Source organism: Squalius cephalus, assembly GCF_949319135.1.
Source record: "Squalius cephalus genome assembly, chromosome: 2".
Classification (NCBI taxonomy): domain Eukaryota; kingdom Metazoa; phylum Chordata; class Actinopteri; order Cypriniformes; family Leuciscidae; genus Squalius; species Squalius cephalus.
The window spans coordinates 40,213,043-40,240,699 of record NC_137123.1 but is presented as its reverse complement, the minus strand read 5'-3'; the positions used below and the strand labels follow the sequence as shown (position 1 = coordinate 40,240,699).

The following is a 27,657-nucleotide window of genomic DNA, read 5'->3' as shown; positions in this document are numbered from 1 at the left end:
CATTAGTGGAATTGCACTAGCATGGTTTAAATCATACTTATACTACAGGGCCGTTGAATGCTTGATTCTGATTGGTTGACGAACGTTCTAAGGTGTGCATTATTTTCAGGGAAACGCACAGCTAAAGTAGTTCCAGGCAGGTCTTGACCGCATTACAGTTCCATATCACTTCGCGTAGTTAACGGTAATAACGGAAAATAGGATACAATTCATAACAATAAAAAGCATTTAGCCCCATGCGCTTGATCTGCAATTTTCAATGTCTAGCTTCACAATCAATAGAAACATGCAGTTTAATTTTAAGAAATAAAGTATAGTCCTGTCTATATTATAATCAATAGAAAATTAAACTGAATATAGGCTAAATAAAGGGATAGTCCTGCAGTACGGATTTTTATTGCAGATAATAATAAATAAATAATTATTTATAGGCCCACTTGTTAAAAGGGCTTTGTGTTTAATTTATTTGGCTATAGTCTACTGTCATCTGTCAATGAAAAAAAAAAAAAAAAAAAAAGAATGAACGAATTAATTAAAACGAATTAAATTAATAAATAAATAGGCTAATAATACTGACGCACATGCTTTTCTGTCTCATTATTGCAACATCTCTCTCTAATAACTGCATTAATAACTGCATAAAGCCGGGGACACACTTTAAGGCCGGTTATGAATGCAATTTGATACTTATGACTGATAATGCCCAAACGCGCGTTCAGCGCGTTCAGTCTGTGTTCAAAGTCGGTGTTTAAAATCTGCTGCGATGAAAACAGTCAGAGAATGTGTCAGCTAGTCGTGTGTCCCCTGCATTAGTCTGCTATCAGTGGCTCAAACCTCCGTTACTAACTCTAAAATGACGTTTTGGAATTAGCAACGGAGGCATTGGACTAGATGCGTAAGAAATTAGTCCTACATACAAGAGCGTTTTAATGACAAAAACTTTACAAACGTCTTAAAATACATAATATGAACAATGTTTCGAGGTGTGGTAACTGTAGTATAAGCGGAATAATTGACTTCAGGCCGTTGAATTATTAGAAAAATAATGCACACCCGAGGTGAACGGCCACTCCGCTTCGCGTCGTGACCGCATTACCACCTCGGGTGTGCATTATTTTTCTAATAATTCAACGGCCTGTCGTCAATTATTCCTTACTTATCTGACCGTTATCAGTTTGTAGCAGTAAATGAAGAGATGTCTTATCGATCACAAGTTCAGTATGGTGTACCACAAGGCTCAGTACTAGGACCGCTGCTGTTCACTCTGTACATGCTACCATTAGGAGATATCATTAGGAAACATGGAATTAGCTTCCACTGTTATGCCGACGATACTCAGCTCTATATTTCTTCAAAACCTAACGAAACTTACCAATTCACTAAATTAACAGAATGCATAGCTGATATAAAAAATTGGATGACTCGTAATTTCCTACTTCTAAATTCTGAAAAAACAGAGATTCTAATTATTGGACAAAAAAACTTCCTCACGTAATAACTTAGAATACTGTCTAACACTTGATGGCTGCTCTGTTAAGTCTTCGTCGTCGGTTAGGAACCTGGGTGTGCTCTTTGATACCAATCTTTCATTTGAAAGTCACGTGTCTAGTATCTGTAAAACTGCATTTTTCCATCTTAAAAATATATCTAAATTACGTCATATGCTCTCATTGACAAATGCGGAACAATTAGTTCATGCTTTCATGACATCAAGGCTAGATTATTGTAATGCTCTACTGGGTGGTTGCCCTGCACGCTTAATAAACAAACTACAGCTAGTTCAAAACGCAGCAGCTCGAGTTCTTACCAGAGTCAGGAAGTATGACCATATTAGCCCAGTTCTGTCAAAACTGCACTGGCTCCCTATTAAACATCGCATCAATTTTAAAATATTGCTGATTACTTACAAAGCACTAAATGGTTTAGCTCCGCAGTACTTGAGCGAGCTCTTAACGCATTATACTCCTTCACGTCTATTGCGATCTCAAAATTCCGGCCAGTTGATAATACCTAGAATATCAAAATCGACTGCTGGCGGTAGATCCTTTTCCTATTTAGCACCAAAACTTTGGAACAGTCTTCCTAACATTGTCCGGGAAGCAGACACACTCTGTCAGTTCAAATCTAGATTAAAGACACATCTCTTTGACATAGCATTCACATAATACATTATAGACTTCTATAATTCAATATTAGGCTGCATAGATTAGGTCAGCTGGAACCGGGAACACTTCCCATAAATCCTGATGTACTTGTTACATCATGAGAAGAATGGCATCTACGCTAATTTTAGTGTCTTTGTTTATCCCAAGGTTTTCCCGCAGCCTGCCGGATCCAGGCCGTTTCCAGATCTGACTAAGGACCTTCGCCTGGACCCGATGTCAACGCAGTGCTGAAGTGGCAACTAGTCTCTCCCTATGGAGGATCCCTTTCCCACTCTACAGATAAAGCGTCGTCGGGAAAACTCAATTTGCGTATCTACCCCGAATTGATAAAATAAAATAAAATTCTGAATCAAAACTATAAGGAAACACCAGTAATTTGTTTAGGCTTGGTTTGTAGGGAATTCCAAACCTGCACACATATATTCAAACGCACATAACTATTGAACCCATTCTTAATGCGCATCTGAACGCCATCAGCGTTTCTCACAGGATCGCGTTTAAAGTCTGTGTAGAGAGAATGGTGTCGTCTTGGCGGCCCTAATTTAATAACAAATGATCGTTGCGACGGAAGCGAATCAATCAAAACCAACTTTAGCTGGAAAATAACTTTATTAAAGAACCGCTATAAAGCCAAAACAATCTTACGTTAAATTATACATTTATCTCTGTAAAGCTGCTTTGAGACAATCTACATTGTTAAAAGCGCTATATAAATGAAGATGACTTGAAAAGAACTGATCGCCATCTCTGAGCAGCCCGTCTCAGGAGCGCCACTTAGCCTGGCGTTTAGCGGGGAGCGGGGCAGAAGAGGGCTGTGGCGCCTTCCTGCGGCTTCCTCCACGACGCGGCCCGGGTGAAGGCTGCTGCTGGGGCCACACCAACACCTGGAGAGAGGCTCGCCTCGAAGAGGATAGAGATGATAACTCAGAATTGGCTTGTGGAGTGAAGTGAATAACTCGACTCCGAAGCGAAAACATATCTGCATGTTGCCGGCGTACTTCCTTATATACCCACAGGGTGGGGCGGAGTTACGCTATGCAAATTCCGCAGACCCATGGCATTTCATTGCCATTGGCTCATTTTATATACTCGAAGATGACAGGCTTTCTAAGCGAAACCCCATTCGTCATCACTGACGTAACTCGTAGTGACCACGAAAGGGAACCACTATATCCAAAGCCAACTTACTTTGACAGTTCTTTCATCTCTTCTTCATGTACTTTCCGCCTTTCTGCTAACTCATCACAAAAGTAGCGCTGCAATACTTCTTCAATTAGAAGAGTTATGTTGTCCGCTCTAGTGGCCAGATACTGCAGAAAAGAAAGATATGTGCACTTTAGATAAGAAAGTATCTCCTCAATGACTAATCTCACTAAACTGACTGAGTTTCAGAAACAACATAATGAATAAGAAAACTAAAGCAAAACAATGATACATTTATGCTGACATGGGTGAGAACATTTCATTGAGGAGTGAATAAAATGTTGTTCATACAGATCAGGGCTGTATAGTAAAAATATTATATGTTAAAACAACGTCATTATTCATAAGTGTGTGATAACCACAGTTATCTAGGTCGAAGCACCAATGGCTCATGCAGACCATACAGTAATAAAACTGCCATGCATTTCTAATATAATATCAGACTGTAATCTCTTAATGGAAGTATTATTTTATGTATCATGTATTTGTCATGTTTTGAGTTTATTTGTTCATATTTAGGCCACATCCACACGAAGGCAGAGCCTACCCTTTCCGGGTTTTTTTCCCCTCGTTCTAAAAAAAAAAAATCTGTAAACACAGCATTGTGACTCAAAACGATGTAGTATCCATGCCAAACCAGTATGTGGAGCTGTAATTCTGCCACAGAGATGCACTAGAAATGGAGAAGACTTGGAGCATGCGCATAAACCTTGCGCTCTGTATACAATAACAATAGGCTCAGTAGCTTATTTTTTTATTTTATCAAGAACTTTATTGAACAATGTAAACAACCATAAATGGCCTGGTAAAAAATATGAAATGTCTTAATCAGACAACAGACAAGCATCATAGCATAAGAAAGAAAATATAAATAAAGTAGTAAAATAAAGAAATAAAATACAAATACATTCAAGTAAATAACAAATAAATAAATAAAAGTAGCTTCTGCAGCACGAACACAAGCATGTAGTCCGCAGTTGTTGTTACTGTTACATGACGTATCGGTGTCTGACTAGGGTCAACAAGTGGGGTGAAGACATCATCATTTCACAAAATATACGGATTGGCTGTACACACGAAAACGCAAGGGTATCGTTTTCAGATTTATCCACTCTAGGGCCCGGTTAAAAAAAATAGCAGGTTTCAGGCTTCCAAAACGCCGGATACATCTTGGCGAAACGCCGATACGATACAACATTTTTACGTATACAGCTAAACTTGTCTCCGTGCAGACAAGGCCTTAGAGTTCTGTTTATGTTTGTATTTCTTTGTTAATCTTCTAATCTGCCCCCTGACAGTTTGTTTTCATGGTTACTAAATGATTTAGTTCTGTTCAGGTGTGTCTATTTAATTTACCCTCTCTTGTTTGCTGTGTATTTAAGACCTCCTGTTCAGGGTCTGTCGTCGTCTATGTGTAACTTTTCCTAGTAGTTCTGTCCCTTGTTTTTTTAATCCTGAGTTACTGGTAGTTTGAGTTCATCATTAATAAAGACTGCTGCACTAAGATCCAGTTTCATCTCTGCTGCAACCAGGACCATGACAGTATTTAATTGGACAGCAATATATTTAGTCATGTCTGGAAACTTCACAAATATGTCTTCAATTTCATTAGAAAACATTAAGGTAATGTTTAAAAATTATAATCAGAGATCAAATATTTCTTTAAAAATGGATTACAATTTCCCCTCTTTTGGTGCTAAAGATTTATTGTATTTTTATTATATATGAATTATGATTGTAGAATTCATATATTCATATGATTACTATATTAATTGACAATTGATATTAAACTTTGCATTTAAATTAATATAAATTCAAGCTTTAATATATAAAGCTTTTAAACAGATTAAGCTTTACACGCTCTAGAGCAGTGATGCACCGATCATGATTTTTCCTGGCCAATTCTGTTTTTTTACAAGCAAATGGGCAGATTCCAACACCGGTTGCCAATTTTTTTTTTTTTTTTTTTTTTTTTTAAGCTAATTTATTTGTTGTTTATTTTTTCTATAACATGTCAAACTGGTCTTTAAAAATATCTGTAGCCATTTGAAATTAATGCTACTCTGAGCAATGCCTGAGCTTTGTATTTTGAGCCCTTCTTGCGCTGTTTTTGCCTCTTCACGATAACTCGCTTAATTTAGTCCTCATTTGTAAGTCGCTTTGGACAAAGGCATCTGCTAAATGACTAAATGTAAATGTAAAAGAAAACAAACAAACAGGGTGCGCTTTCTGCTGTCTCAGTCTCTGCTGACTTCTTTCTGAAACACGTCACAAAAATGAACTGACACTCAGCGAATACTTTACACACAGACAGAGAGATATGTCTTTAAAAAGCTTGATGTATACTTTAAAAAGCTTGGTGTATACTTTTAAATGACGTAAGTCATATTAAAAATATTCTCTGTTTATGTAATCAGTATTAAAACCACCTTCCCGTCTGAACTCATTACCTGTAATGTGGTCACACCCACGTGCAAGCGCAGACTATTCATACGGTAATTGTCCACGTGAGCCATGTGAACCTGTAAAGGCCCCCAACGCCACGATAAACAAAGCATCAAGCTTCATCAGATTCCTTTGCTTTTCATCGAGTTTGGAAGAGAATGCGCTGTGAGGAATAACCCTTGAATTTACATCAGAAGACGAAAGCGATTCATCTAGTAGAGCAGGGATGTCACGATACCAAAATTCCAGTAGTCGGTACCGATACCATTAAAATTTTGCGGTTCTCTGTACCAATTTCGATACCACAGCAAAATCTGTTGGAACTATTTTTCCAAGTTAAACCGAACTTTTATTTTGACGGGTTGCCGTGAAGACCTTTGAGTTTCTTGTGTGTGTATGATATGACGATAGTTTTTTCTCAAATTAAACGGTAAAATGCTCATGAAGTGACTCTCAGAGTGGCTCTGGAGATGAATTTCATCATGTCATCATATCATGAGGCAGCAGAGACTGAAAACAGCGCGAGCGTCACTCGTGCTTCAGTGTGTGTGTGTGTGTGTGTGTGTGTGTGTGTGTGTGTGTGTGTGAGGTAAATGAAACCACGCATCTGCACCATTCATTCACACAGAGACAAGCAGAACATACAGGGTTAATATTTAAATAGTCTTTTGGCAGTTTAATATACACAGATATATATCGGCTACAGACAGTGCTCCAAGTAAAAAAGTTAGTCTGAAGCCCTGCGCTTAGATAAAAACACGGAAGCGACTTAAAGCATCTGCCTATTAGTGGGTACCGAATATACCCGGTACTACAGAATTGCTGGTATCGTCACATTTTCAGTACCGACTTGGTACCGAAGTACCGGTACTTTGACAACACTATAGCAAAGGATATCATTTATGTCATTTATTCTCAGTTACATTAGTTAATGTGTTATTTTACATACATATCACTTCATAGCGTCAGGCGAGTGTTAGAAATAAGAAGTCACTTCAGATCCTAAATAGAAGTTCTCACAGAATGAGGCAGACAGTATATTATTTTATCGTATTCTATACTGTAATTAATGCTATGTGGATTAGCATTGCATTATAAATATACTTTGACTTATTAAATATGAAGACAGTAAACAGAACAAAGCATTTCTAAATTATTTTTATTCAGTTACAGCGATAGCTGGATGCCTTTGTCCATATTAGAGATTTCTGGAATGTGTAATCCATGTGTTTCTCTAGTGTAGTGTATTGAAGTGTTCCTTTTTTTATGCTTTACAGTTATAGGTCGCCTGCTTTTTTCCCATAAAATAAAAGTTTTCTGTATTATTCTTTTAATTACTATATTAATTAATTTATTCTTAAATATTTTATACATTTTTAATAATAAAATAGTGTAATTATTTTGTAAATATCTTTATCTACTACTAATAATCATAATAATTATAAGTCATATTGATATAAGCACAAACTCTTGGGGACAAATTGTGCAGCCCTAACAAGTAGGCACAACAAACCTGGTGTTCTTTACTCTTTTTTTTTTTTTTTTTTTTTTATTTGTGAATTTTAAATAAAATTTTTAATGAGAAAAATCGCAGAGATCACCCCCTCCCCCAAATCGTTGCTCATGATATCAGCATGTTCACAGTTTTGTTGTTGTTTTTTTTGCCAATTGCTGACTTTACATCAACGTGTCGTTTCAGCTTTATATGAAACGTATGAATATCTACATTTTTCTAAAGGTGATTTAATGTAATAAGCTGATGAAATCTGATTTACTGCTGGCAGCCGTGTTTTTTTTATGTATTCGAGTCATATTAGCGGATATGTTAGGACGTCCACCAAAGATGATAAATACCAATTTTCAACATAGGGATTTTCAGTTTCAACTAAGGATTTATGGGCCTATTTACACCAGGTGAGTTCATGCGTTTTCTCTGATCATGAAAAGACCAGGTGTAAAAAAGCTGATGATGAACAAATTGCAGCACATATCTGTTGCTTTTGGTGACGTGAACTTTATGGAGACACATTATGTGGCCAAGTGAAAATTAAACCGTTTTAACAAATTGGATAGCTATCTGATCAGTACAAACACATTAAGTGACAAGTGTAAATAGGCCTCATATTTACCTCAGAGAGGTTCTCCTTACACAGAGGACAGTTAGGGTTGTGGTCCAAGCAGCGCTCCAAACACTTGAGGCAGAAAGTATGTCCACAGGGTGTGGTGACAGGCTCATAAAACAGTCTGCAATAAGTGAGGAGGTTTTAGATGTATACAAAATTAAGAATTATTTTCAAGACAGAATTTATTATTACCTCATGCAGAGAGAACATTCAAAGTCTGCACTGTCCAAAAGCTGCGATGGAACTTGCCTTTCCTGAGAAAAGGTAGGGAGAGTTTTGGATGAATTCGCCTTGTCTGGGAATGAAGCAAATGGAGGAAAATAGAAAAAAAAAAGGTTTGTACAACCAGCCACAGAGATCTTAGCGCCAAATACAAAATTCTTTACTTCACAATTTTTTGTTCAAAGTAATCTTTTTTCTTTTCTTTTTTTTTTCAGCTGAATAATTAATGGATTTAAACCCCATACCTTCTTTGAGCTGTTTGCTGGGTGGCTCAAAGTCCTTAGCATCTTCTATCCATTTCCTTTTTAGGATGGGTGGAACAAAAAGTGAAGAAAGGCCAACAGAGTTTACATTTTCAGATCTTTGTAAAATATAAGATTTCCCATCTTTGAAATTACTGCAACTGAGTGTTTGTTCCTAAGAAAAAGAAAGAAAGAATGGTTTTAGAATTGATGATGCAGTAGTCCTATGCTATGATTCTAAAAATGGCTTGAAAAGCAAAATTAGTTTTATAAACATTCAGGCCCGGTTTCACAGAGAGGGCTTAAACTAAGCCAGGATTAGGCCTTAGTTCAATTAGGGCATTTAAGTAGCTTTAATAAACGTGCCATAAAAAAAATAAAAAAAAAATAAAAAAACAAACCTTACTGATGTGCATTCTGAGACAAAAAAGATTTTAATATTTGTCTGTGCAAGTTACTTTAAGTTAAAACAGCTCAAACATGCATTTTAGTCTAGGACTAGCTTAAGCCTTGTCTGTGAATCCGGGGGTCAGTGTGATATCTTCATTGTAGCAAATTGTTGAAATCAATTGTATCTGTGAACACATGTGCAGTAACCTTAGAGCAGCCTGCTTTGGCTCCATCTCTATGAAGAGAGGAGTGAAGAGAACTGAGGAGGGATGAGGGTTTGACACGAGGGGAGGGGCCAGCTGGAAGGGGTTGCAGGAACGTAGCCAGACCCTCATTCACAAAGACTGAAGAGAACATGTGACTCAGGATCTGAAGATACACAGATACAGTTGTACAACAGTAATGTTGGCATGGATATGCAAAACATCACATTGCAGTCACCTAACACTCATCAGTTCTTAAATTAAAGAAACTAAGGGCTTAAGTAGAACTGCATGATTAATCGTTTCTAAACCGAAATATGCGATTTTCAAATGGCTGTGATTATTAACGTAGACTGTTTGCTTCCTGAACACATTACATTGACACAGAGTTAAACCAATAGGAGGCATATTAACACAATGCACATGCTGAGTGAATAACAAGTGTTACGTCCTGTGACGTAGTCTTGTGTTTATATTGTGCTGGTGATTGTTTTCTCCCTTTCTTCTGTCTCTCTCTCTCTCTCTCTCTCTCTCTTTTTCTGCGTTCTAGTCCACTTTTAGACATGCACTTGCGAACTTCCCTAAGCACTTCTCCTCGGGGGAATCCCCGCCACCATTTTGAAGTGCGTTCCACTTCATGAAGTGGACGAGGGAAGTTTATATGGACTACTTCATATGTACACTTCAGGCACCTATATGTCCCACATTGCAGTACGATTGTGACGTCACCACAAATCTCGTCTAATCACCACCACAACAAACAACTCTATGATATATTAATTATATATATATATATATATATATATATATATATATATATATATTAATTTAAAACAACCCACACACACCTATATACATTTGGATGCTGCATTAAACAAATTCTTAAAGGGAAAAAAATGTAAATAATAAAATCAACTCTTTAGCTGATTCCAAGTGATCAAGGGCTTAGGACGTTCCAGTTCAGCCATTGCAGTTTCCGCTAGTAGTAGGCAATCATGCATTGTAAGCAATGACGTACATCCGAGTGAACGAGACTGAGGGAAGTTAGCGAGTGAAGGGCATGACAATTTTGGACTGGAACGCAGCACTTCTCTAAGGCTACGTTTACACGGAAACGATCTGAAGAGAAAACGCAAAAGTGATCAACTTTTTATTCTGCGTTTAGACGAGCGTTATGGGGGGGGGGGGGGGGGGGGGGGGGGGGAATCTGCGTGCATACGGTGACGCAAAAGTGTGTGAAATTCAATGTAGTATGCACTCCAGGCGGCTAGGTGGCAATGTGAAGCACTGATCGGTGCCTTCACTGTCTAGCAGACTTTTGCGTTTTTACCGTTTAGACGGAAAAGCGACGGTGGAGCGTTTTTAACATTTCCACTCTGGAGGGTGGTTTCACTTTTTTGCGTTTTTAAGCCCCAAAAACGCCGTCGCCGTCTAAACGAAAGCAGTGGCGGAGCTAGACTTTTAAAACAGGGGTGGCAAAGGGGTGGCAAGGTATTATTTTGGGGGGTCAATACACAAGGAAAAACGCTTAACGACGTCTAGACATGTTATGTTAAGTGCTAATAAATTGTATGTCTACACAAACTTACTTCAGTACTTCAGTACATCTCTACAGTCACATCTACTAGGGATGCAAACACATGTATGGTCAAAAAAGAGAGAGGTTATCGAAGCCCTCGCCCCGCGGCAAAGATACTTACATAATTGTGATGAATTTAATCCTTTGTAAATTATCATTTTGCAGTGTAAGATTACAGTTAACACCTTTAAATATTACATAAATGTATTGGGCCTATGCATTTTTATTAAACTTAGTGAGTGTATAAATGAGCAGCAAAAAGTAATTCTTGAAAAAATCTGCACAGTAACTTTATAAAATCTAAACATGTTAATAAAAACAAATTACTATTAGTACTCTTATAAAATTCAATCAGGCAATCATACAGTTCACAATTTTATATTTATATGAATGTCAAGAATTCAGAAGTGTAGGCTATATATTTATATAGCCTACACTACACATAAATAATATACAATTAAATAATGCTTATTTTAAATGTATTGTGTAGGCTAGGTATAAAAAAAATAGGCTTTTAATAATCTTTCAGTGCGCAAAACCATGATAATATGAAACACTTCAAAACAGAGCGCGTATGCGCATCGCGGGTGCAGAATGATGTGCTCAAAGCGACATGGAGTCACAGTGTGCAGCGCTGCACAAGTGCGCATTTAGAAGTTCACAGCACAAAGTGAAGAAATGTCGAGCGCATAAATCCTAGTGTATATCTGTCCAACAGTTTGATCATTTGTTTCTTCACAGTTTTAAATTCCAGTTATTGTGCGTTTGATGCCGATTCATAGTCCTTGTGATGTTTGTGAGCAGGCACACGGTAGCGAGTCGTTAAAAACAGCAACAAATATAAAATACAAGTACACAAATTAAAGTCATTTTATGCAAATCCACAGCCTTTTATCTACAGATCAAGCATTATAATGTGAATATATCATATTGGAGAGTTTTACCGTGCATCCTGCTGCTGTAACCGGACGAGGCGCGCGCGCTGTTTGAATACTGAATGGGGAATGATTGACAGCCACAGAGGAGGGAAAACGAGTTTCCGTAAACTTTAATGTAATGATGTAAATAGACTTCTGTCCCTCACATTAAGCTATGGAATGGCTTCAGATAAAATTATGAAATTATAATCAGACCCTCTCAGACCTAAGTCACCCAAACTGACGTGAAAAAAGTGCGAGGCGCCGAAAAGCGCGCTGTTTGCATCCCTGTAAAACGTTACTATCTCCATGGTGGTTTTATTAAGATTAGTTCAATATGCTGCATTACACGTGCCAATGTGAATATGCCTAGGCCTACCTAATGTCTGTGATTGTTGCTGAACATTTGCTAACGAAATGTTTTAAGCATCTTCACGCAGGCGTGACAGTATTAGTCGGTCGGTTTCACGAGACTAGTAATGCTCATTGAAGTATTAATGCTAAGCACTACAGTGCAACATCTCCCTTACTTCCCGTTAAAACAGTTCTTCGTTTAATTTAATACCAATAAAAGCCGTACTCGTAACTTACATACCAGCAAAACGCTCTTCATCGATCATGTGTGTTCTGCCGCGTTATGTTTTGTTTTGGAGCCGTTTGGAGCACGATGGAGCTGCGTGTCAGCTTAACCAATGAAAAGTGTAGCAGCAACAGCACGCTGCACGCTTGTGGATGCATTCACGTCCGCTGGGAGATTTGGGAAATGTTCGTAAAAATCAAACAGTGTTATGTTTTCAGCGGGGTGGCAACAGGGGTGGCAAGGACTTCGTCTGGGGTGGCAATTGCCACCCCAACTACCCCTCTGGCTCCGCCACTGAACGAAAGGCACATCTGATAAAATATTTTACGTTTTCACCCGCGAGCGTTCTCGTGTAAACACTGTTTACTAATCATGCAGCACTCCAAATCGTCCGCAGCTGATGCTAATTAGCAGGAGCGTGGCTTTCTGTTGGCAGCCTGTATAAAGCAGCAAAGAAACTGTGATCAGCAGGAATCCCTCTCCAGCTATCGTTGTGTGAACTGCTGTTGAAAAGAAAACTTATAATCTGTTGTGAAATCTGTTGTCTGAGTACAGCCACCATTTAGACTGTGTGAGTTTAAATTATTAAACCATGTAGGGAGACGGGCGCCAATTTATTTGGATTATCCATCCCTAAACTTTTCTCCTGTTTATTTCTCGCTAGTCAGGGAGAGAGGTAAGATAACTGTCTTTCATTTTTGATTTCTTTTGTTAGGTAATTTAGCTGGGTTTAAACTTTAGGAAGCCCCTGTTTTGTTTGTTATTTTGGCCTGGCCCTCTCCTGACGATCTGGTTGTTATTTAAATTTGTTTGCCTGTTTGTTGATCTTTGTTTGTTTTATAAATGTATCGGTTAAGCCTTTAATAAAGGAAAAACTCATTAAGCATACTCTTTCAGTTTCCTTTTGTGACAAGGTGTAAATCAATGGGTCTTGTGTAGCCTTTTAGATATAAATGTGAAAAGTAATTAGAGCTGGGATAGATGGAAAGGAGATTTCTCACGTTTATTTTTATTTTTTTTGTTACATCATTTGTTACTCCCTCCCATCATTTGTTACTCCCTCTCCCTTGTTACTCCCCAGCCAAGAACCAAAGTCTGTCTGTAGAAGTCCTGCAGATGATTTGTACCTAAAACATAAAAAGGTAGCATGTGCTTAAAGTTCTGGTGTGCTTAAAAGAGGCAAATACTTAGTAAAACCTGTCGAATATCTGTGTCAACCTTGCTAGACAACACAAACAACCTCTATCACACCTGCAGAAGCATCACAGTGATGGATGCATGGTTAAAAGGTACACGGATAAACAGACTGGTTTGCTGCAACAAACACAACTGACAGCTAAAGATATGGTGCCGGTCAACAGTATAAAAAAGGGCAAGATAGCGAGATAAGGGCGAGATATTTTCGGTAAAATATATCACATTCCCTTTTGTACTCTTTAATGAAGTCATCCCAAAACTGTATGATACATACAGTTTTGTATCATTGAAAACTGGAAGAAGGTTGAAGTGGAATTGAAAGATGTGGAGTGCACAATATATCGGCCACCATATCAGTATCGGCCAATATATGTTAATTTTTAATGTGATTGTTATTGACTCGATAAGAAAATTTGGCCTATATATTGAAGCAGATAAATAATGGATAATTTCCTTCAGCTGAGACGCTTCAGTTGCTTACCGTCTGCCACGATGATTTAGAATTGCTTGAAATATGATTGAAATCACTTCAAAGAGAAAAATACGTGCACAAATATGTGCAATGTGCAGCAGAAGTCAAGCCACCGTTATTTATATAGTGCTTTATATAATACAGATTGTTTCAAAGCAGCTATATAGTGATAACAGGGAAATGCATTATGCATTTCGGCTGTTGTTCAGCTGAAGTCAGTTCAGTGTTGATTCAGTTCCGTTGTAAAGATCATCAATTAATTAGGGGTGTGATGAGATCTCGTAAATTGTGACGAGATTTCTCGTCGAGGGGAAAAGCCATCTTGTGATATCGCATGACAGAGCGTGAGGGTGAAATTAGCATAGAATAAGCCACAGCTATGTTTACAGTACATGCCTCCACAGTTGTTTTTCTTTTTCGTTAAAGAAATAAAAAACATTTATCATGCTCTGCTCATCCAGCACGAGCTGCAGAGTAGCACACAGTGTAGCAGGAATCACAGTTCACTGATTGCGTGACGAGAGTAAGGCTAGACTGACAAAACCATGGCGGATGATTCGTTGTGCAACAGAGCCTAAATGTTGGATAAATGTCTTTTCTTGTAGAATGCGCACTTAGCACCGCCGCTCCCTATACACGGAGTGCGTGCAATCATGAATTCGAGAGTGAAATTAAAACGCAAGCTCTCTGATGCATGCAAATTAGGCTATTAAACCTATCTTAGGCTGGGCTGAGTAGTTGTAACCACCTCTTAGCTCTGGTCTCTGTTTTGGTCTCTGTTGCACTTTGAATATTGAGAGAGTACTTTGATTATGGTTTCACTTATTGTTTGCACTTAATTTTTATTTTTTTAAAGACTTTTATTTGGTATTTTTGGTATTTATACTTTTTTATTTATATGTTCAATTTGTGGAAAGTAGTTCAATTAAATCACAAACAGCCTCAATCAGAAATTTTGGAAGCTTCAAGTACAGTAAGGTCTGAAGAGACTCATGTGAAATCATACAGGAGCTTGTTTCTCTTTCAGTCAGTCACTACGAGTTACATCAGTGACTGACGAAATGGGGGTTTCGCTAGAGATAGAGAGCCCCATCACCTTTGAGTATTAGAAAATGAGCCAATGGTATGAAAACACCATGGGTCTGCGGAATTTGCATTGCGAACTCCGCCCCACCACATGGGTATAAAAGGAGTCGCGAGTGCAATCTCGCATTATGTTTTTGCTTCGGAGCCGAAGCGTGTATGTGCTTCTCCTTCACCTTCTTCAAAGCAACGAGCGCTCTTCAGTCGGTGTTAGTGTGACGGCGTGTTTCAGCAGATTCACAATCCTGCTGCTGGTCTGTGCAGTGGCTTGCACGCGGCTCGTGTTTCTCCCCTGGGCGCTTCAGCACTACTAAAAGAGCACCCAAATCAAACTCAAAAGGAATTGAGCACGCCATCCATCCTGAATCAAAACAGTACTTTTGTGGTCATTACAAGGTTGACCTTCGTTGGCTTGCTGCTCCACTCGAAGAAGTGAGTGTTCCTGTTTAATTTGTGATTACTGATTGTGTCACAAAACATGACTGATAAAAAGGCAAATTCCTTTTCATACTCCACTGAGGAGGGCAAACACATTGTGGTACCTGACTCCCTTCTGGTTGAAGTTTCTCCACATGAGGTAAAAGACCGGGACCATTTATATTTTGATTTGAAGAGACTATCTGAGAAAGACATTCGACTACATTGGCATACCATCACCTTGTCGGACTATTGGAGAGAAAAACGCATTCCAAGGGGGCTGCGCATCAAGAAATTTCCCTCTTTTGGTATAGAGGATGTTGCTTTCCGAGAGAAGTGGGAGGCCATCCTCAATAAATGCTCTCTTGATCTCATCTTGTTAATTATCGAGAAAACAAAAAAAGAAAGAGAACAAGTGCAGGAGAGAATATGTGAACTGAGAGAAGAAATATCAAAAGTTAAAGATGACATACAAACAACCCCATTTGAAGATAAATTGAAAGAAAGCTTGGAAAAATTTACTATGGAGTTGAAACAGTATAAGCTGAAAAAATTCAAGAGGGATGAGAGAGACTACAAAGATGGCAACGTTTACCAATGGAAAGAAACTACAAGACCACAACGTCGTCAACGATTTGTGTCCTTCAATTTAAGTACAAGTGGAGAGGAATCTGATGCCACACACATGTCCGAGGATTTTTTGGAGGACCAACCACACTCAACAGCTCGAGGTCGACAATCGACTTGGAAGGGAGGAAGAAGAAAAAAACCAGAAGAGGGAGAGGTCGATCAAGCTCTTCAAAAACCACGTTGGAATCTTCGGAACCAAAAGAAGAATGCACGGTAATTAACATCTCAAAAAATATATTAACACAAGACTCTGTGAATGTGCTATCAAAAGGATTGACTTTTTCCCCTACAAGTGAAGCTAATGCATTTAAAACTAAGGTGGACCTTTTTAGGTTCTATAGAAACCTTCATTTGAAGGTATGGTACCATCAGTCGAATAAACTCTTGAATAGCACACCTGAATTGAACTTTGATACCACTCATGATGCCAAGAGACATTTTAAGCCTAAGTCAAATTTTATGCCTATGAGCTCTAATCCCACCTTGATTGCTTTTACTAAAAAGGTTTCTCATGACATAGACAATATGTTTGACAGAAGACAGAACAGAACAAAACACAACCTTTCAAAACGCGAAAGAGATGCACTGAATTCCCTAACAAAGAATGAGCAGATAATAATAAAGCCTGCTGACAAAGGAGGTGCAGTTGTAGTAATGGATAAATGTTCATATATTGTTGAAGCTCAAAGACAATTAGGAAATAATATTTATTATGAGCAATTGCAAAGAAATCCAATTGTAAAAATGAAAAACGAATTGAGGGACATTTTATCCTATGGTAGAGACCAAAAATGGATCTCAGACAATGAATTTGTTTTTCTAATGAATGAGAATCCCCAAATGCCATGTTTCTACATGTTGCCTAAGATCCATAAGAATTTAGAACAACCTGAGGGTAGACCCATTATCTCAGGCAATGGATCTTTGACTGAGCCCTGCTCCCAATTTGTGGACTTTTTTATAAAACATCTAGTGCGGAATCTCCCTTCTTTCATTGAAGACACTACTGATGTGCTATGTAAACTTATGAATATCACAAATGTTAAAGATTGTTATTTGGTGACTCTAGATGTAGCCTCCCTATATACCAATATTAATCATCAGGAAGGCCTATTAGCCTTACAACACTATTTGATACATAGGTCGGAGACGTCACCACCTAACCATTTTTTACTTTCTCTCACAGAATGGATTTTAAACAATAATGTGTTCCTCTTCCAAGACAATTTCTTTAGACAGCTCAAGGGCACAGCGATGGGTGCATGTTTTGCTCCTAATTATGCTAATTTATTTTTAGGTCACTGGGAAGAGCAATACATATATAATCGATCCAATAACAAATTCTGTGACAAGATGGTATTTTGGGGACGCTTTATTGATGATATCCTTTTTGTTTGGTCTGGAAATGAGGAAGAACTTTTGCAGTTTCATGAGTACATCAATACAACTAACCCAAATATAAAACTTTCAATTGAACATTCAAAAACATCTATACATTTTTTGGACTTGACTATCTCCATAGATGACAATAATCTCTTATACACAACAATATATAGGAAAAGCACAGATAGAAACACTTTATTGAGGGCTGACAGCTTCCATCCAAGGAGCCTGAAAGATAACATTCCTTTTGGACAATTTCAGCGTCTTAGACGCATTTGTAACAATGATTCTGATTTCGAAATGCAGGCTCAAGATATGTCATTAAGGTTCAGGGCTAGGGGCTACTCACCAATGATAATAGAAAAAGCAATAATAAAAGCACGTTCCACAACACGCTCTGACCTACTAAAGAAGAAAAAGAGGAGAAAAGACATGGTCAAAAACAATTCTAGACCTGTCTTTGTTACCCAATATAGTAGCAGTGCCTCTGAAATGAAACAAATAATTAAGTCCAACTGGGGGTTAATTCAAAGTGATCCTATTCTGAAAGACGTTTTTCCAGAGCCGCCTATGACAGTGTTCAAGAAGGCACCATCCATAAGGGACAAACTTGTAAGAAGTTATCTTCCAGGTCCTAAACAAAAAACATGGCTAGAAAAAGGGTTGTGGGGGACCTATAGATGTGGATCTTGCAGTCATTGTGAGGGTGTCATCCTAATGGTTTTATTAACTGTAACTCTGAATATGTGGTCTACCGGCTATAATGCTCATGTGGGTGTTTCTATGTGGGCAGAACTAAAAGAAAGCTAAAAGAGCGGTTTTATGAACACAAATACGCAATCCGAGTCAACAACGATGATTACCCTATGGCCAAACACTATAAAGAAATACACCATAGTGACCCATCATCTTTGAGAATTCAGGGCATTGAAATTATTAAAAAATCAATACGTGGAGGTGACATTTTAAAACAGTTATTGCAACGTGAAACCTTTTGGATATGGAGCTTTAAAGCGATGGACTATCCAGGATTAAATGAGGAGATAGATTATAGACCTTTTTTGTGATTTTGTAACATTGTTCTTTTCTGTGCCTACTTACCTTTTTTTTTTTTTTTTTTTTTTTTTGTGTATTGTATATGTATGCATGAATGTGTATACATGAATATATGTATGCTATCTGTTGCTTGTGTTTCCTGCTTACATTGTGACTAACAGTTTTAATGCTGAGAATCATGTGAGGGGCGTGTCCTAGCAATATGTGCATGAGTGTATACTATGCATGCTATCTGTTGCTTGTTTTTTGTTTATTATTGTGACCAACAGCTTTAGTGCTGAGAACCATGTGAGAGGTGTGCCTTAGCAATATATGCATGAATATATATGCATGCTATTTGGTGCCTGTGTTTTTGTTAATTATTGTGACTTGTAGCTTTGGTGCTGAGAGCCATGTGAGAGGCGTGTCCTAGCAATTACCTGCAGATCTTCAACATTGATTGTTAGCACCTGTGTGTTAGCTTCTACTTGTTTGTCTCTGTCATTATAAGACCTGTTTTCTATCTGCTTCATTATGCCCTGAAGAAGGCCCCATGCCGCTACGCGTGGGCATTTTAAAGTTGTCCGTTTAGGACATGTCATTTCTTTAATAAAGACATTTTAACTAAGGAGTGCCTCGGCTACCAGAGATTTTTTCTCCACACTACTAAAAGAGCTTTTTCTTTCTAAAAGAGCTGCACGGGCACGTCTTTTTAAAGATGTCTCGCCCATGTGTTTCTGGTTGTGGGCGCATGGTCCATCCGCCTGACGGTCACGAGTGCTGCCTCGTGTGTTTGGGCTTTAATCACGCTCAGGCAGTGCTCGTGGATGAGTCATGTTCTCATTGCGGGAACGTGGCCATCGCGGTGCTTAGATCAAGACTCAATGACTTCCGTGGGGGTAGATTCCCCTCTGCCACACCCCAATCTATCTCCTCCTCGAGAGGGGATACTTTGGCTGGTGGCCAGGGTGATCTGAGGGTTACGGTGTGGAACAACTCGACGAGTCTTCCTCGGCCCACGGCCCCCTCCACATCGCAAGCCGTGGAGCTTCTGGGTGAGCCTGGTTCCTTTCAGGACCCAGTGTTTCATTCGGGGCTCCGGCAGATGACGCCATGTCACTCACAGCATCACAAGGCGGGCTAGATTCCTCTGGAGATGAGGATTTGGCTGCGTTGCTTCCCTGTGTGAGTGTCAGCATTCACTGAGTCCGATCCAGAGCTGATGGCCATGCTTGCCCGGGCAGCTGAGAGCATCAGGTTGGAGAGGCGCCCGCCGCCCTCCCCAGAGCGCTTAAGGCTGGATGATTGGTTCCTGGAAGCGGCGCATGCTGGCGGTCGCCAGTACCCGCCCCCAGTGCCTTTCTTCCTGGAGGTGCATCAGGAAGTCACCAGATCGTGGAAGTCCCTGTTGACTTCTCGTAGCCCGGCGGCTTCCTCCGCCTTCTCTGCCCTCAATGGCGCGGCGCCAAAGGGTACACTGGGGTCCCTCTGGTGGAGCGCTCTGTTGCAATGCAGCTTTGCCCGCAGAGCGCCTTGGAGCGTTGCTTCCTCCTGGGCACAAGCGCATGGCGCCTCGCCAACAGACATCTGTTGAGCTGCAGGCTGGGTGACACCTAACACATTCGCGAGATTCTACAATCTCCGTGTAGAGCCAGTGTCCTCTCGTGTACTCGCTCCCAGTGGCCAGTAGCTAGGATCTGCTCTGTGTCTTCGTTTGCTGCACCCATTCCACTCCACGGACTGGATATGTGCGCTATTTTACTCAGATGTCTCCATAGACCCTGAGTTCCCTGAAGGAGGGAACAGAGACATTACGTCCGCATGCCACTACCACTGTGCCGCTGAAACAGCCGGGGTGCACAGTCTCGGCTCCTCAGCAGGTAACATAATGCGAAATTGTACTCGCTGCTCCTTTTATACCCATGCGGTGGGGCGGAGATCGCAATTCAAATTCCGCAGACCCATGGTATTTTCATACCATTGGCTCATTTTCTAATTTTTGAAGGTGATAGGGTGATAACCCCCATTTCGTCAGTCACTGACGTAACATCTCTGTTCCCTCCTTTAGGGAACGAGGGTTACATATGTAACCGAGACTTTTCTCCTTCAGTTGTGGCAAAACCTTTTACAGTGCTTATATTGTTTTCTTTCAATGTATATGATAATTCATACTCAGAAAGTAGAACTGAAATGACATTCATTACAAGATGATTAGTTCAAACTTTTCAAAATGCACCTGCTACTATTTTTCCAGTCATGAATTTTGTCATTGAGGATTTCTTAAAAATTCAGTGCAACAATCTTGTCTTGTTCTCGTGAACCCATCTCGTGAGCTAAGTGACTCGCCACACCCCTATCAATTACTAAATTAGTTCATCTCATCTATAAAACAGTTCTGCTAACAATTATGTCATCGTTCTCATAGAACAGCATCAGTACAGTCAGATCAATATTATTGTTGAATATTAAGTGTCCCCAACAGAGCCCCCGACAGTGGCAAGGAACCCAAACTTACTTCTGTCATCAGGAGGTGACAGAATGGAGAAAAAAAACTTGTGAGAAACAAGGCTCAGTCAAAAAAAAAAGAAGAAAAAAAAAAAGAAGATGCTTCTCCTTTGGCCAACTAATGAAACACAGTGCCATTGTGATTCAGGCTGCATCAAGTCAGAATTCAGATCGGGATTGGTAGCAGTCTGTTATATAGGCTACATAAAATTATAATGAAAACACTACTGTAAAAGAATTTTGTGAATTCTTTGTGAGTCCATGTTTTGTTATGGGAAGAGCGCATTTTGGGAACAGGAGTATTCTGACTAGCAAGTAACTTAGTTCACTTGTGCATTCGCATCATACCAGATGTTTAGATCATGACAACTTTATTTGAAAATAAATGGCAGAAAGTTAATGTCATTTTAAAATAAACAGTAGTGCTATTAACTGTGTGGTTTCATTTGTTTATTTTAGTGTTTGAGGATAAGTTTGTAATTGGTCTTTCTTTGATGCTGTGCAAACCACCACAACAAACCTGTAGCTCTTTTTTTTTTTCAAATTACCTTTTAAATCAATTTTGATAAAATAATAATAATAATAATAATAATAATAATAATAATAATCGCAATTTGATTTTTTTTCCTTCTAAATCATGCAGCCCAGAGGAGAAACCATCATGTGAGGAGATCTGCCAGACAAAGGCTGACATACGCAAATACACAAAGCTTAATGTACCTTCTGAGCCTCCAGTTTTACAGCGATCCAGTCAGATTTCAAAGCCACACAGAAGAAATACTCCTGTAAAGCCTCTTCACTGCGGCCGGTGCCCCTGAACGCTGTGGCCTTAATGTAGTGAGCCTGTAAAGAGAAAACATGGTAAATAAAAGTAACTGAAGCCCAACAACACAAAACAGCAATATTCCGGGCACAAGAACTATGGTGCCTACGCAACCCGCTGGCTTTAAGAAAACAATGCACAGTGGGCACATGTATTTAACCCTCTGGTAGTCTTTGGTTGCTAGTGACCAAACAAAATTACATGTTTAAATATTTTATTTATTTATTTATTTATTGGACTTCATCACAAGTATAAAACTTGGTGACTTCTGTCAAACTTGCTATGTGAACATGCAAAAAACTTTGACACGTATGGAAAGGCTAAATAGTCCTTAAAAGGGCATATTTGTATTTTTAGAGGTCTAAAAGGCCTTCAGTTTTTCCAAACATTATTAAATATGTGACATCTTTCAAGTCAAACTCTTAAATTTTATCACTAAATTCAATTAGAATAATTGAATTATTTTACTAAGACAACTTCATCATATGGCATTCAGATTAATTTATTTACTGAGACTGTTAAATGAAGCTCAAAGCTGGCATTAATGCATTTACACTGCAAAATTACAACTTCATAAATAATGTTATGAGATGGTCTGTGTTCATTCGTTTTTCGATTTAATATTGAAAGCAGAAAAATAATTCTCTATAGGCATGGGTTCAACAACCTACGTCCCAGAGAAATATTAGCTGATTATTTCAGAAATATTAATATACCTCGCATCTGCACCCATTACCCATCAGCCTACTTCTTTGGCACTCCACTGGTTTTATTTAGCAAAATCTGTGTGGCAAAGCTCCACGACCCACTGGATAGCACGGAGATGCACATTCTAGCGAAGTGCTGTTTAGGACAAGGAAGTTGAAATATGATAAAGATATAAATTACATAATTTTTTATCAATGTCACATCTATTGTTCTGGTTGTTATTCTATTAGTTTTTAGTTTTGTTGTTGTTGTTGTTGTTGTTATGTTTTTTTCATAGAGATATGGCATCATATTTGTCACTATCCAACTGGCGTGTTATATCTTACATGTCATTTTTTTTCCTCAAAATCACTGTTGTTTCCGTGATTGTCTATGCAGCCCGACACGCCTAGTTAGGGGTAATGTTAAATAGCCATTATAATACAATTTGTAACACAGGTCCAGGAAGTGCTCTCTCAGTTGCGGGAAGATCAAAACCATAAAATGACACCTTAAAACAATAAAGCCAGAGAAGAAGAGTATTTGTAAATGTATCGTCATCTTCAATTTTTCTAATCTTTTTAAAATATATTTGTCATCTTTTGTTAAATTCTTAAATTTAATCAATAAATTCAAGTACAATAATAAGACAATAGGCTGTTACCAATCAAATGAATCAGTATCAACCAAAGAAGCTGCATCTGAATTCTGAAGTGGCATTTAGATTTTTTTTTACAAACTGTTTAATGCTGCTCAGAGGATTTACACAGCAATTAAAGGGGTGGTATAATGCCCTTTTCACAAGATGTAAAATAAGTATTTGATGTCCCCAGAGTGTGTATGTGAAATTTTAGCTCAAAATACCCCAAAGATATTTTTATATAGCATGTTAAAATTGTCACTTTTTGAGGGTGAGCAAAAACGCACCGTTTTGTGTCTGTTCCTTTAAATGCAAATGAGCTGCTGCTCCCAGCACAGGGGGCGGAGCTTCAAGAGCTTGCACTCACACAGACGTACACTGAAATTTTCAAAAACTTTTAGCCTTTTATGTTCAAACCGGATCCAGACAATGATGGAGAGACTCAAGAAGAAGTGACAACATGTAGAATGCAACAGGACATTTCCTAATGGTTAGTTGATGAATTTATGTAGCTTATGTGTAGTTATCTTCTAGTCATTGATTAGCATATTCTGTCTTGATAATCTATAAACCGTGTTCTGGGGGGCGGGGTTTATGTAAATTATAGGGTTGGTGATGTCACTAACCCTGGAGGAATGTCGTGTAGTCCCTAACAGCTGTTTGTTGTAGTCCTTTAAAATCAATTTATTTAAAAGCAAATATCTCCCTTTGCTTTGAACTTTTAGCATTGTAACTTTACAGATTTGCAGTTGTTAATGCTCAAACAGCAACATTACACACTAACTAAAGTTGAAAAAGTGAAATCATAATCAACCACCCCTTTAAAATTGCATAGTTTTGCGAGATTAATGTTTTAAATATAACATTTTGAATAGCTTTATGAATTGAATGACAAAATGAAGTCCATTTATTTTTATGTGTATGATGTGTATGAATATTTTGTGTCATTTTTTTAATGTATCAGGTTTTGGCGAAATGCTGGCTATGGAGTCCATTACAAATTTCCCTATCAGGGACAATAAAGTACATTTCATTTCAAAATGAACTATGAAACGATACTTAGATTATGAGAGTAAGACCGCCAGTAGGTGGCAGCAAGTCTTAAAAGAGTCAGTGAGTCATTCATTCAACCGATTTGTTCCAAAGGCTGATTAATTCAGGAATTAAGCCGTCCATTGGACATTGAATCATTCACTCGACCGATTTGTTCAAAGACTCGGATTTATTCAACAATACGAAACAGTATTGTCCAGTGTTTGGAGTCAGCAGTGCATCAGCTCTGTGGCTTTATTTTGCAATAGTCAAGTCAAGTCAAGTCAACTTTATTTATATAGCGCTTTTCACAATACAGATTGTATCAAAGCAGCTTCACAGTATTAAATAAGATAGTACATCAGTGTTTGTTTCTAGTGTAAAACGTCCACGTTTGGTAATGCTCATCAATAGTATTGTTGATTGATTAATTCAATTAAGTATCCCCAACTGAGCAAGCCAAAGGCAACAGTGGCAAGGAACCGAAAAACTCCATCAGGTGACCTAATGGAGAAAAAAAAAACCTTGGGAGAACCCAGGCTCAGTCGGGGGCCAGTTCTCCTCTGGCGTTTATGAACTAGAGACCGGATTTAACTGTAAGATTAAAAATATTATATGAATGCCTCTTTAATCGTCTTTAATCTAGTTTTAAACTGGGAGAGCGAGTCTGAGCAACGAACAGTATCAGGAAGGCTATTCCAGAGTTTTGGAGCTAAATGTGAAAATGATCTCCCTCCTTTGGTTGATCTGGATATCCTAGGTATGACCAAAAGCCTCGAATTTAGTGATCTTAAAGAGCGCGATGGATTATAGGGCGATAGAAGATCCGTTAAATAAACTGGAGCTAAGCCGTTTAGGGCTTTATAAGTCAGTAGCAATACCTTGTAATTAATACGGAACTTTATAGGTAACCAATGTAGTGATGATAAAATTGGTGTTATATGGTCAAATTTTCTTGATCTAGTAAGAACTCTAGCGGCGGCATTTTGGACTAACTGTAGCTTGTTTATTGAGGATGCAGGACAACCAGCTAATAAAGCATTACAGTAATCTAGTCTCGAGGTCATGAACGCATGAACTAACTTTTCTGCATCAGAAACAGATAGCATATTACGTAGCTTAGCAATGCGTCTAAGGTGGAAAAAGGCTGTTTTTGTAACATATGAAATATGATTTTCAAAAGACAGGTTGCAGTCTAGTATAACACCCAGGTCTTTTACTGTAGAGGATAAAGTAACAGGACATCCTACTATGTTAAAGTTGTATTGTGAGAGGTTTTGTGGGCGTTTTTTTGAACCGATAAGTATTACCTCTGTCTTGTCTGGATTTAATAAAAGAAAATTGCGCGTCATCCAATCTTTTATATCTTTAACACACTCTGTCAATTTGGATAATTTAGCGTTTTCATCTGGCCGTGATGAAATATATATTTGAGTGTCATCAGCATAACAATGGAAACTAATTCCATGTTTCCTTATAATATTTCCAAGTGGCAGCATATATATTGAGAATAATAGAGGGCCTAACACAGATCCTTGCGGCACTCCATAGTTTACTGGAGTTATGATAGATTTTTCTCCATTTAAAGGTAGGGTAGGTAATCCTGTTCAGAAACATTTTTTTTTATACTGGGTGAAATGGTCCTTCCATTCTGATAGTAGTCAATACATTATGTGTTCAGAAAAAGGAATGGAAAAAATCTGACCTCTGTAGCAGCTGCAGGACAGTAAAAACTCTGACCAATCACTGCCATTCGGTGCGAATGTAAAGAACCAATCAGATGCCTTCATGTCTCGTGCCCGAGCACCACTGCGTGCACAGCCCTGCGTGCACTCATCATCACATGTCACCGTTCCCGGAAATATTCAGCTCACTACACCGAGTAAGCAGGAGTTTGCGGCACAATGGCTGAGAAAATGCAGCAAAAAGTACCAATGCCAGCTTTGCTACTTTGCTAAACTACTTCCTCGGACCCTGCCCGCACTCTTGAACGACCTCCTCTGCTTCGTCCCCGACCCCGGAGTGGACCTGTCCTCGAACCGACGATGTGGTACTTGTCACCGGAGTGTAACGTTAGTCCTCATCAGAGTCAACAATGTTTTCATCATGGAAACTCTTACATGTAAAACACCGTATATGTTATGACTCTTACACGAAATTCACCTTCATCACAGTTTAACTGATGGTAATGGAAAAACGTGTATCAATGCAACCTAGCTTTGCCTTATAAATATAGCTCGTTACCGAATCAAACAAAATATATTTTAAACTTTACCAGTATCGATATGCTAGCTTGTTAGTGAGTACTAAAAGCCATCATATTTGTTTATATTCATAGTGATAAAGTTAGGTATTTTATTACATGTGATTCTGACATGATGTCACTGCATGCACTGCGCTCCTTCCTCTCCGCTCGTCTCAGGTAAATAATAAATGCGTCTTCAGCTGAGCCTGAGCGTTTGGCGTCGCGCGTTCATGTGTTTTGGGGGCGTGGCTTTGGAAGGAGCCCAGAAGGGAGGGGGTGGAGTGAATGGAAATAATGACCTGTGTTTACAACAGTCGTGAGAGGTCTACAGACACTCGATTTTTATACTTTCTTTTTCAGAGTACTTACATTTTAATTATGTATTGGTATATAAAGACAGTTTAAACAAATTTGGAATGTTTTTTTTTCTGAACAGGATTACCTACCCTAGCTTTAAATAGACAAAATGGTATCGGTCAGATAGGTATGATCTGAACCAGCTTAATGCTTGTCCTTGAACACCAGTATAATTTTGTAGTCGATCTAAGAGTATTGTGTGATCTATAGTATCGAACGCAGCACTAAGATCAAGTAAAACTAGTATTGAGATACAGCCTTGGTCAGAAGCTAAGAGTAAATCATTTGTGATTTTAACAAGCGCAGTTTCAGTGCTATGGTGCGGCCTGAAACCAGACTGAAACTTTTCATAGATGTAATTTTCTTGTAAGAAAGAGCCTAGTTGGGCGGACACAACTTTTTCTAGTATTTTAGACATAAAAGGAAGATTTGAAATGGGTCTATAATTTGCAAGGTTATTTGGGTCTAATTGTGGTTTCTTAATGAGTGGTTTTATAACTGCCAGTTTAAATGTTCTTGGAACATGACCTAAAGATAAAGATGAGTTAATAATATTGAGGAGAGGCTCTTCCACTATAGGTAACACTTCTTTCAGTAGTTTAGTTGGTATGGGATCTAATAAACATGTTGTTGTTTTAGAGGAAGTGATAAGTTTATTTAACTCTATTTGTTCTATAGTTGTAAAGCACTGTAATTGTTCTTGCGGGGTATAATCGAGGCTGAGTTATAAGGCGCGATTGAGGATTGAACGTTTACAATTGTGGTTCTGATGTTTTCTATTTTCTCAGTGAAAAAATTCATGAAGTCATTACTACTAAACTGTAACGGAATATTTTGTTCAGGTGATGCTTGTTTATTTGTTAGTCTAGCCACGGTGTTAAATAAAAACCTAGGATTGTTTTGGTTATTTTCTATTAGTTTGCGGAGGTGCTCAGCCCTGGCTACTTTTAGGGCCTTTTTATAACGTGACGTACTGTCTTTCCAAGCGATTCTAAAAACCTCTAAATTAGTTTGTTTCCATTTTTACGCTCTAAATTACGGGTTTCTCTCTTTAGAACACGCGTAGTATTGTTGTACCATGG

General features: G+C 38.6%; 1 protein-coding gene across 1 annotated transcript in view; it reads right to left on the bottom strand.

Annotated features, from left to right (window-relative positions):
- The window catches only part of lonrf2 (LON peptidase N-terminal domain and ring finger 2), a 259,882-nt gene that overhangs the window by 27,477 nt on the left and 204,748 nt on the right, over positions 1-27,657 (bottom strand). The window contains exons 3-8 of the mRNA XM_079851615.1: positions 21,512-21,634; positions 8,998-9,159; positions 8,404-8,575; positions 8,129-8,231; positions 7,943-8,057; positions 3,354-3,475 (exon numbers count right to left, since the gene is read on the bottom strand). Of these exons, the coding sequence (XP_079707741.1) occupies positions 3,354-3,475; positions 7,943-8,057; positions 8,129-8,231; positions 8,404-8,575; positions 8,998-9,159; positions 21,512-21,634 (797 nt within the window). The remainder of the gene's footprint in view (positions 1-3,353; positions 3,476-7,942; positions 8,058-8,128; positions 8,232-8,403; positions 8,576-8,997; positions 9,160-21,511; positions 21,635-27,657) is intronic.